At 38.1% G+C, this 12,399-nt stretch overlaps 1 protein-coding gene across 1 annotated transcript in view; it reads right to left on the bottom strand.

Annotated features, from left to right (window-relative positions):
* Positions 1-12,399, bottom strand: part of ATP2B1 (ATPase plasma membrane Ca2+ transporting 1) — a 131,688-nt gene that overhangs the window by 2,847 nt on the left and 116,442 nt on the right. Inside the window, exons 14-20 of the mRNA XM_027842463.1 lie at positions 11,973-12,060; positions 11,319-11,425; positions 9,542-9,733; positions 9,102-9,315; positions 8,623-8,834; positions 6,338-6,445; positions 4,589-4,771 (exon numbers count right to left, since the gene is read on the bottom strand). Coding sequence (XP_027698264.1) covers positions 4,589-4,771; positions 6,338-6,445; positions 8,623-8,834; positions 9,102-9,315; positions 9,542-9,733; positions 11,319-11,425; positions 11,973-12,060 — 1,104 coding nt within the window. The remainder of the gene's footprint in view (positions 1-4,588; positions 4,772-6,337; positions 6,446-8,622; positions 8,835-9,101; positions 9,316-9,541; positions 9,734-11,318; positions 11,426-11,972; positions 12,061-12,399) is intronic.

The following is a 12,399-nucleotide window of genomic DNA, read 5'->3' as shown; positions in this document are numbered from 1 at the left end:
TGCAGAGTGTGTGTGTATGTGTACACACTTAGGCAATTAGGCAATTGGGGTTAAGTGACTTGCCCAGGGTCACACAGCTAGTAAGTGTCAAGTGTTGGTCTGAGGCTGGATTTGAACTCAGGTCCTCCTGACTTCAGGGCCAGTGCTCTATCCACTGTGCCACCTAGCTGCCCCAAAAACTCGGGTTTAACCTGCAGTATATTTAAATTTAGTAAAACTGTGTACCACTTTGAGTGTAAGGTAGCACAGTATATACTTAGCTTAAGTTTCTAGTCTAGGGTAAGACTGGTGGAAGTTCTGCGCCTACAGGCTTTGAAATACCAGTAAGAACTCAGACTTGGACCTTTCTTCCAAATCCAAATCCTAGTGGTTTGTGCATTACACCCTTTGGTAAAGCTAAATGAGACTAATAATTATAAAGTGCTTAACTCATTGCCTGGCACATAGTAGGTGCTATAGAAATGTTAGCTATTATTATTAACATTTACATAAAGACAAGAAAATGGGGAAAAAACTCTAAAATCTTATATATAGCATAAAAATAAGGCAAAAGGGCACATTTACAAATTAAAAGTTAATTATAAATAAAACTTTATGCTCAATTCATTAAAAAAATCTTGATCACTGGAACAAGTTTATAGGCCAGGTCATTTACCTTAAACGCCACGTCATCTAAAGTTATTTCAAGATCAAAGTCAATGGAAAAAACTGAATATATATTCACTTGGTAGCTATGCTTATCAGAACAGAAGTGTATCCTCCAAAGGTCAGAGAACAATCAAGTATAGGCCAATCATTAGTGCTTGTCATCTGGCACCACTTTTTACTTTAATATTCTAAGATGTTCATGATTTCATTCACATGTAATGCCTCCATTAACAGGTTGCAACTACTTTAACCCTTCTAAGCAGCCTTCACCAGATGCTTCACCCCCCCCCCCCCGAATCATCTGACAATCAGAATGTTGGAGGCATCTCCACTCTGCCTCACTCTGTCCTTTCCAGCTGGTGAAGCCCAGCCCTTGACATCCCAGGTCCACTGGCACAAAGACAGAGAGGAGGGCTCTGGAATAGGAGTTCCCATGAAGGCCATGCTCCCCAAGTTATTGTGGAAGTTATGCCACAGCCAACAGGTCATGCTGAGCTCAGACACAACAAAAACTCTCAACTTCTCGCCAACGGGGCCACTTACACCAGGCCTCCCGCATCCTCTACAGTGTAGTGCTTTTATCTCTATTCAGCTTCTTCTGCTTGGTCTAGGTCTGTTTTCGCAGCCTGCCAAGATTATCTTGGATGCTAATTTTGTCACCAAGTACATAAGCTGTCTCTCTCATCTCTGTTTCATCAGCAAAGCATACCTCTTTGAGGCTAAGTCACAAGTAAAACTGTTAAACAAAATAGGGTCCTGTGGCATGTTACTAATGAACTCCTTACTGATAAACAGTGATCTATAATTTATGAAGAAGGTCATTCAATCAGGTATGAATCCAATTAAATTACAGTTACCAAGTCCCAGCATTGTCTTGGTCTCTCCTATTCAAAAAAGCAAACAAGGTCAGTTTGAATCTTTGGTAAACCTGTGCAAACTCCCACTGGTCACTGTTTCACTAAGTGCTGAGAAATCACTATTTGGAATTTTGACTAATGTCAAAGGTCACTCAGTGGTCCACAGTTTTTGTAATCTCCCTTCTTCTTTTTTCACACCTTGCAAAGGTGGCATTTGCCCAAGTCTAGCCTCTTGGAAGCTTTTGGTTTTCACAATTTTCCTCAGGATTACTCAAGCAGGTGAGAAATTGGAGCAAAACCTTTTCCAGTTCATGGAACATAATTCACTGGACCTTGGTGCTGGATTCATTTGGAGCAGCATTCTTGCTACTTCCTCATCTACCTTGGGCTTCCATTCTCTCTTCACCATTTATGCTTGGCTCTTTTTAGTCTGAAGATCCTTCTTCTTAACAGAAAGGATAGAGGCCAAGCAGAAGGTCTGAGGTAGAAACTGAAAAATCACCCAAGACTTGGCTTACTGGCTACCTAGAGAAATTTCAAAAATCAGAGGTACCTCTCCCATCTTAGCAGCCACAATGTATATAAAACACTCTGCAAACATTTAGGTGCTAAATAAATGTCAAATATCAGCCTTATTTCTGAACCTAAGTCAATGGGATCTAGATTCTTACAATGAAATACTCGAGAGGTAGCAATCTAGGAAAGCTTTATTTTACCTGACTGGATGAAAGTCCTATGATCCTCAAGTCTGTTTATATATAATATATGAATATAAATAAATATGAATATAAAAAATAAACTTTGAGTAAGATCACTTAGTGACAGGCACTGCTGGAAAAAACAGGAGGGAGCCCGTACTGAGAAACAGATGCGCTAAACTTGTAGCTAAAGGTGTTGTTGAGAATATCTGAAGCCCTTGGACTAAGTTGGCCTATTAAAGTCATAATGCTTCTAAGACTTTATTTAGAATGAATTTCAAAGAAAACAATGTAGAAAAACTGTGTCACTCCAAATTATGCTAGCTGTTAAAATGGTAAGTGTATTCAGTCTCAGAAAAGTTACATACTGTTAATGCTAAATTCTTTTTGAGAAGGTCAATCTTTACAACACTCCCAAATAAAAGGGGTAAAAATGGTGTTCTTGTCATAGGAGAGACAGTTATTTGCACATAATCTCCCATCCTGGGGTGGCAGTCTGATGTGGTGCAAAGTGGGTTTGGGGGCTTAGGTTTAGATTCTGGCTCTTATTAACCATGTGACTAGGTCATCATTGAATCTCACTTTGCTTCAGTTTCCTCTCCATAGTAAATGGAGGAATAATAGTATTATCTTGCAATGAGATAATATATATGAAGCATTTTGAGTAAGTATTGAGTGCCAAACAAAGTACTACTATGCCTCTCCTCCCACTGACTTCCAGAAGTACTTCTGAGATCTGCTAATGGAAAGAGAGAGAAAACTTAAAAGTATAGTACTCAAACAGGAAAATCTCCCCTTCTTCAACTCATCAGTTTTCACCTCCCTGCCCCAAAGGTAAATAGATTTTAGCCCTAGATTGAGTTGAGCCCCTTAGAGGTCAACAAACTTTCTTGGGGGTGAGTGTGAGTGAGGAAGGTGCTAAATATTTGTTAAATACCCTTAGTTTCCCATTATCTTGAGGATGATCCACCATGATAATCAGGATACCAGGAATTCACTGTAAAGGTGAAATAATTAAATCACAAGACTTTTAAGACTTTGTTATTTTCTGAAACCTTGAGGGGAAAAAATCTGTTAATAATAAATGGAAAATCACAGAAATGTAATTGTCAATGAATAGTCCATAACATTTCCCCACATTTTAACCTTGCTCAATTAAATGAACATAACTAGTCTACTGAATCATTTGAAATGACTTTAAATAGGATCTTTCAAATGAAATAAACATATCAATACCACAGAACCCTGAAGTTTAGGGACACATAAAAATACCTCTCACGGATCCAACAAGAGTACTTTCAGAAGCCACTCATATTCAAGGGCTCTCTTTTATTCCAGTTAGCTCAGGGCTCTAATCTCCAAACTGAGCAACTTAAAAATAAAAAAAAAGATACCATTCATTTTCAACTTTTAAAATGCCCTTTCTTGGAACAGTGGGATCAGTTTCAGATTGTATGCTTCCGGGAACAGTGCAGTATAAACATGTTTAAAGGCATATACTCAAACACTTATAGCAGTTTTACTAACTTTATACCCCCAAATCATTCCCTATGTGAATAAAGCAACGTTTATCACATAGGGAAACTCATAAATTTCATACCCGGTCTTACATTTGGTTGTAATTGTTTTATCTTTTATCTAAGTCGCCAAAAATATGGAAAAATTGCCACCCCCTCCAAAAACAAACAAACAAAACAAAACAAAAACAAAAACCTTGAGGTTTCAAACCACTTTATGAAAGAAAAAAAAAAAGCTTCATGAAAGGCCTGAACAATGAGTTTAAACATTAAGGAGAAAATGAGAAACGTCAGGTGTGTGAAGGAGGAAATGTTAATTTCATGCACTTAGGAACACACACTCACACCCCACAGTAGTAGAAGCAGTAGTAGAGGAAAACACTACATGTGTAGGGGTAGAAATATTTGTTACATCATGGTGCTGGCTGGCGATGGAGGGTTGCCGCCTTAGAGCCCCCTGAATGGTACTTCCACTCTGGAAAGCATTCACTACATCCATCTGCAAGGAATCAGAGATTGTGACAGCTTGCTCAGCAAGAGAGAGAGAGAGAGAGAGAGAACAAGAGAAAGGACCATCCCATCTATAAACACACAAAAAGTAAAGAAAAAGGCACTTTTTTATAGAGCAAATAGGCAAGAGTAGCATTTAGAGAAGAAGAAAAGAAAAAAAAAAATAAAGGAGCGCGAGGGACAGACACAATGCACACCAGCAAGTACATCTCGGTCATCTTAGACTATTCTTCAAAGGCCTAAGGTACCACGGTTTGGGAAGGCCAGGAGAAGTGAAGGGTACCTTCTAATCCCCTCCCCCAAGTAGGACAGCCCACAGCTACCTCTCGCATCCCCCAGCTCTCCTCCCCACCCATACCTGAGTTTGTATTCGGTTCAGACCCCTAAACCACAAGATCTGTCCTCGTCGTAACTCTCGCTCAGCGTGATCAATCTCTTCGACATCTTCAGCTAGTTCTTCCTCAGGTATTTCTTCTTTCTGTGTCCCATGACCAGCTTCTTTAAGGAATTTTAAACGGCTAGTTGGAATTGTTGAAATGAGCTATGAAGTAGGGGGAAGATCTCTAAGAATAACTCAAGTACATAATTAAACTGCTCAACTTTACACAGGAGATGCAATGACAAATGTGACTACTCTTATTAGGATCTTACTAGGATCCTACCAATCAGGTTATAAGTTAATCATTAATTAGAAATACTTTTATCTTTTCCTACATGGATAGAAAGATAGTTTACACGTTTAGTATTTTACACTTAATTGAGCATTTAAGTCTGGTTCCAAACTTTACAAATATACTATGACATCATATTTTGTTTCAAATAAAATAGAAATTCAGTGGTCATTCTCTTTGCTGTAGGTGAAAACAAATTTATACAATATAAACTCTTTCAACAGTAGACAAAAATTGTATCACTAGAAAATATGCAACTAAAAGGTCTCAACTGACTTGGCAAACACTGGAATATATGATAAAAACTAAGACTGGCAAAAGCATTGTGTATAACACGGATTCATGCCCCTCCACACCTCAAAGCACAGAGAACAATAAATGTACGTGGGATTCCTGATACAGTAAGGTCACTGGCAAGGTCAGAAGGCGGCTTTTCTTTGTAAGATGACTGTGGATGGTGACCCAAAGCAAAAAGGAAAACTAAAGGAAACTTAGTTTCAACTGAAGAATAAATTACCTGAAAGAAGATTTTGAAATTACTTAAAAAGGGTAAACCATGATAAATAGAGATTATTTCACACACATGTATCTATGTGTGCATATGTGTATGTGTGTATGTATGTATGTATATGCTTACGTTAAAAGCCTCTGAAGAAAAGTGAGCTAAAACCATAAATGCTGGTGGAGGGCAGCTAAGTAGTGCAAGAATGCTACTCATAACTTGTATGCATTAACACAATCCTTACATATGTATATGTTGAAAAATAGGATACTGATTGAACATTAAGAATGAATATTACCTACAAATAACATTTTCATCTATGCCCTTGGGGGAAAAATGACAAGCAAAAAACTTTAGCATAGCTTGGCATTTCTTTTTAGTTTCCCCAGACTAGACAGGACCTAAACATTAATTCTGTATTCATTACTATTTCCCTAAATGAATAGAAAAAAAAAGTCACTAAAACAAAATAATCTAACAATTTGAGTATCATAAGTACTCATGAGATCATTTTCAATGATTTTCAATAAGGCTTGTTTCATAAACTGCTTTTATATTCTCAGCAGAGAAGCCCTGAAACTTTTAAAAATATAGATAAATTCATGCAGCAGTGTGGTCTATCTAATGCCTTGGACACAAGCTGGCCCTCGGCAAATCATAACCTCTCTCTCTCCTTTAGAGGCGGCAGAGAATGGGCTGACCTGCACTGATAGAAGGGATTCTGTCATCTGCAGAGTCCCCTACACCACTGAAATCAGGTGCAGTCCCTACATAGGCATATTCATTGTGAACCAGATTCCAAGAAGGACACCTACCTGGAATCAAGTAGCAGACAGAATTAATTAAAAACAAAACAAACAAACAAACAAAAAACGCTAGCAAAAAAACTTAGAGTGACTTTAAGTCTTTACACAAAGAAAAGTGGGATTTTTACCTGGCCCCAGAGTAATGTTCCCATTCCTAGGAATACTGACCACAGCCACTGTTCTATTGAAAGTTCTGAACAACTGAAAGGTTTTCCACCAAACTGCACAATGATTATCTGGAGGAGCAATCAGAGTAAATTTATTTAATAAACAGTTTTCTTTTCTTAAAGGAATATTTAAGCTTTTTAAAATAAATAATTGCTTTTCTTCTAAACTGAAAAAAAAAACTTTTCTTAAAATCTTTCTAAAAAGAATATGCTAATTACAATAAAGTAGTCTTTATTTTTGCTGACATAGTTTAAAAAGCATTTGGGAAAAGCATAATATTTGTACTGAATATTGATCTGTGATAATGCTCTCTCACCAAGCTGAGTTACATGCCTATTTTAATAATAGGCATGTAAATGAAGAAATGAAAACCTAATTCTTAGTAATTAAATCAAGACTGGATCGATGTATACAACCCAAACGAAATTCTATACAACAACCCTTTCCTACATTTGTGGTACTTTAACTTAACACTGTGTTTTTTCTACTGAAGCTTTTCTTCTTAAATTAACAAAGCATACAAAGAAATAGCTATATTTATAGATTAAACCTATTAAAGTATGTAAAGAAAAAAGTTTAAGTGTTGGAATATGTCAAAAGGGCATATAATTTCAATGGTATAGAAACTCCATGTCCTGGCACAGACTTCACCCCATGCATTGTTTAGGAGAGGTGACAGGCTCCCAGAGGTTAACTGATTTATGGGTATCTGTGTTGTCCTTTTATGGTTCCCAAGAACCAATATCATCTCATGTGATCCTCCTAGTGCCCCCTGGGAAGGCAGGGAACAGCATCAAATTTATAAAAAGCTTACCTAAAACCAAGAGAGGTAAGTAGTGCAAGTATTCTCATCCTCAATTTATAGCCGAGGAAACTGAGGCTCAGAGGGGCTAAGTGTTTTGCCAAAGGTCACATGGTTCCTAAGTGGCTAGGGGAGAATTTGAACCCAGGTCTTCTGGTTCCAGGCCCAGTGTTATATATACTGAACTAAAAATGCCACGGCATCGTGCTTCTTAAATTTAATTTTTTTATTGCATAGCTGATTAAGGGCAGAAGAGATGAACCTCATCTTTGATTTGGGGCATGTTTTAGATTTTGGTATCTTTTTGCACAATACATACTGACCACAGCTGGAAAGTAAGATACCAGGTTTCCTCGATGGTACACATACACATTTGAATCTCATAGTTCTTATGATAAAAAAACAAATTAAAAAAAAAGTAAAGTTTAACAAATTTAAATATAAATTTTTTGTTATGCCAAGACACTTAAGTTCAAATTTTATGATGATGTGGACATGGCTTTTTCTAAAACTTATAGGGAAATATTTTCATGGAAATGTTTTTGCAAAGTGGCATCTCCTCCATGTTGACTGATACAAGCCCAAATTAATAATAAGGTTGTATAAAGTTATTTTCCAGTGCCCACAGTACAAAAGTAAATGGTATATGAACAGTAAAAAAATTGTAAAATCTCTATTTTTTAATTACTTAGTATTACTGAGAACACTTAAGAAGACTGGTTCTACTGCTGAAAAAGGCTCACTTTTTAATTCTAAATCTTACTGTGTTTACTGACTTCCTGTGTGATCATGCACAATTCACTTAATATTTGTCGTGGTCCCAGACTCTGTCATCTATAAAACGGAACAGCACCGCTAACAATCATTTGCAAAAAATGTCACAGGGCTAAATGCTACATAAAGACATACATAATCTATATCAGTAAATGATATCTCTTACATACAAAGTCATGACATTTTTCTTATCTCAGAATTTCTGAACAATGGGGAAAGTTTCTATTTTACAATACAATACAATTACACAATACAACACTGATAATGGCATTTCAAAATGTAAAATGCAACTTTAAAAATGACCTTAAAGGTGTTGAAAACAGCAAAAATGCAAGACCACGATAGTAAAAAATACTGATGATGTAGAACATATGATCTGGCTAGGCTTCATATTGAGATCACCAAGTATTTCTACAGTGTCAGTACTGGAACTGAGACACATTTTGCACTTGTAATATCTAAACAAATTCGACTCAACTTTTAAAAATGTGGAATTTCAGACTAAATCAGATTTCTACAATGGCTAACCCTAAACTAGTTTTTCAGTACAATGAAGGATTTGCTAAGAGGGGCATGGCTATCATCTGGAGGTCACTCCTATGACAAGGCTATCAATCAGCTATCACTGATATAATAATCCAATTGGGAAATGCCTTCCCAGTCACCTACCTGTACCACAAAAGTGCCCAGAACAATTGTACAGAAGATGGCATTATTGAAGATGCCTTCAAACACATTTCTTTCACCATGAATTTTTCGGGCATTTATCTCATTGAAAAGTTGCATGAGCACGAAGGTATTAAACACGATAGTATAATGTTCTGAAGGTGGAGCATGCAAAGGGGCATTTCTTCCACTGTCAATATCGAAAAATTTTTCCCCTGAAATAATAAAAAATTGCCATTTTGAAATCACACATAAAACACACTGAATGCATTTAAGTTAGGTGTGGAAGTTATTTTGATAAATAACCCTTTGTCTGGTCTCAAGGGAGACAGTGATAAGTTAACATTTCAAAAGCGCCTGCTGTCTGAAAAGCAGGAATTTTTAGGCTCAATGCCTTAGAAAGTTTATTCTACAGCAGGGATGGATATTCAGTTGGAAGAGGAATACATTAACTGAAGCCTTGCTAGAGCTGAACATCTTACCAGCAAACAAGAGGGTAAAGACTACCACAAGCTGATAGAATGCGTGACCCAAGATATTCTTCATCATTGTGCGAGAGATGAGAGGCTTATTTCTGCCATAAGGTTTCCGGAGCAGGAGAGATTCAGTAGGTGGTTCGGTTGCCAGAGCGAGGGATGCCAGCGTATCCATGATGAGATTTACCCACAGCATCTGCACGGCCTTAAGTGGAGAGTCCTATAAAAAGAAAGGTTTCCTCAGAGATATTCAGAAATATCCTGTAACTCAGAAACGTGTGTTGACATTTTTCAGTATTCACAATGTAAGCAGCAACATGGCTTCAAAACTTGATATCGTGTTTATTGTACTTTTCTTTAAAAAAGAAAGAAAGAAAGAAAGAAGCCCCATAAAACAAAACCGAGCAAAACAAAACGAAACAAAAACCCGAGTTGTCCACACCAACCTGAGTGATACAGGCACCTGTGAAGGCAACAATCACCGCCACAACATTGACCGTGAGCTGGAACTGAAGGAACTTGGAGATGCTGTCGTAGACATTCCGTCCCCACATGACCGCTTTGACGATGCTCGTGAAATTGTCATCGGTGAGAATGATGTCAGATGCTTCTTTCGCTACATCAGTTCCGGCAATTCCCTAATAGGGAAAGCAGCGCAGCACAGCACACAAGTGTTTTGTGAATCGGGCACACCAGTTCAATGGCAAAAACCCAACAAAGACATCATTACAGATGTACAGTGAGGCAAACCTAGGACTAGAAAATATCGACCTACGAGACAACCGTATCAACTGCTGCACAAGATCCCTCTTCCGACACGGTCTGGACTTGATTTTGGAACATTCTGCAACTCTGTGGCAAACCCCTGCTCTGCTCAGCTTTCTGTTAACGTCACAGTGTCTAAACGGTCCTGTCTCCCTCCTCTCCCATTCACACATACAATACAAAAGCAAAGTGTGCTGCATTTGGAGATGATCACAATTGGATTCCAGGTTCTGCCACTTAATGAATGCCTGGGTGACCTCTCTCAAATCACCTCTCCAGGACCTCCCGCTCTAGGATCCTGTGAATTCAACTTTTACATCTCACAGATTTACTCCGCCCTCCCCCTGCCTTTCTGTTCTTATAACACCTTGTAAGTTTTAAAATGCTAGAGGGGCTATGGGAAAACAGGCCAATCTGATGCTATTTGCGGAGCTGTGTAGAGGAAGTTTTTGTAGAAGGCATCTATGCTTCCCAAGTTACCAAACTGTGCATAGCCTTTGGATACTTTGCAGTACTAGGCCTATACCCCAAGGGGATTGAAAAAAGAGGACAAAAATATTTATGAGAAGCATATTTTGTGGTGGCAAAGAAAAGGAAGCTAGGGGAGTATCCATCAATTGGGGAGGTATTGACCAAATTACAGTAGAAGAGTAAAATGGAATACTAATAGGATGTGAAAAAGAAGAGACAGTTCAACCTTGTAACAACGAACAATTTTGGAAGACTCAAGTGCTTTCCTACCACCTTCAGGATCAAATATCGTCCTATTTGGCTTTCAAAGCCCTTCATCACCTGGCCCCTTCCTACCTTTCCAGTCTCCTTCCACCTTCTTCCTCCTCCACCTACACTGGGATCCAGAAACACTGGTTCCTTGCATAGGACACTCCCTCTCCCACCTGCAGGTATCTTCACTGGCTGTCCCCCATGCCTGGAATTCTCTCCCTCATCTACGCCTCCTGCTGACATCCTACCACCTGGAAGAAACCTTTTTCCAGTGCTCCTTAATCTCAGTGCCTTCTGTCTGATATCAGCCCCAATTCATCGTGCCCATATCCTGTTTGTGCACAGTTGTTTGCATGGCATTTCCTCCACTGGACTGTGAGCTGCTTGACAGCAAGGACCTTTTTTTGAGCCTTTCTTTGCACCCCAAGTGCTCAGCACAGTGCCTGGCATATAGCAGATGCCTGATATACGTTAACTGACTAAATGACTAATATGCAGAATGAGACACATTTTTGGACATGGCCAATAGGAAGATCTGTTTTGCCTGACTAAGCTTATTTGTTACAAGGATTTTGTTTTCAATTTTTCAGATGGGGGAGTGGGTGGAAAAAAAAAAAGGAAATAATAATTAAAAAAAAAATGGAAATAACTGGGTTAATAGTAATAAAAATAACTGGCACCCAGCATGCCAACCAATATATTACATTTCAACATCAACATCCTTTAAATTCCTACCATAGCAAATCCAACATCTGCTTTCTTTAGTGCAGGGCCATCATTAGTACCATCACCAGTCACAGCTACAACTTGTCGCTGTTCTGAGACAGTGCTATCAATTATACCTAAAATGAAGCAAAAATCAATACTTTTAAAACTGTTTTCTTTACTTCACTTTACTTCCAGCCTATAATGCAAATGTTTTATGCTGTCAGAGTAACAGTCACCCAAAATGCTAAACAAATTCCAAGCAATTCAAACCAAAATTGAGAAGGACAACACCGCATTTTAAGAGCACACTGCATAATTAAAGATTACTATTAACAACAATAGCTTAGTTTATCAAAGAAAATGAATTGGTTTGAGACAGCAAAGAAAAATTAGTTTTATAAGTTTCAACAACCTATTTTGTAGCTAAAAAGTTACTATTTCAGAAACACTAGTGTTTCACATGGCTACACATGCATTACCTATATCAAATTGCTTGCCTTTCTCAATGGGGAGGAGGGAAGGGAAGGAGAGAATTTAGAACTCAACATTTAAAAAAAAATGTTAAAATTGTGTCTACATGTAATTGGGAAAAAAACAGAATATTAAATAAGATAAAAAAAAGAAATACTGTACTTTTAATCATCTGAAATGCTAAGCATTTTTATTTAAAAACCTGATTACCTTTAACCAGTGTGTGCTTGTCAGTGGGAGATGATCTGGCAAGTACTCGAAGCTTTGGCCAAATCTTGTCTATGCGTTCTTGTTCAATCTGCAAATTTAATCAGGGTTAAAACTAGCCAATGCTAATTTATTAAGTGGCCATTCAGCCGCCCAATTTTTCTCCCCTCCCATCTACCTTCCATCCCACTCCCTGGAGAATAAAATACAGCCCGGCTCACTTTCTCAACTTCAAAAGCTTCAACTATATTTTTCCAAATACCTATTGAACAAAGTCCAATCTCTGCAAGCCTGACCCTTGTAGCCTTTGACAGTCAGTCCCCAACCAGTATTCCTAGCTGTTGGTTTCATGCATCTTCTTCTTCCTTCCTAATCCCTCCACAGTCTAGCCGATGAAATCCCAAATGTCTTTTCTAGTCCAACTCAAATG

This window comes from Vombatus ursinus, unplaced genomic scaffold, assembly GCF_900497805.2.
Source record: "Vombatus ursinus unplaced genomic scaffold, bare-nosed wombat genome assembly UNPS02014874.1, whole genome shotgun sequence".
Taxonomy (NCBI): domain Eukaryota; kingdom Metazoa; phylum Chordata; class Mammalia; order Diprotodontia; family Vombatidae; genus Vombatus; species Vombatus ursinus.
This window is presented reverse-complemented; position numbering and strand designations above follow the sequence as displayed.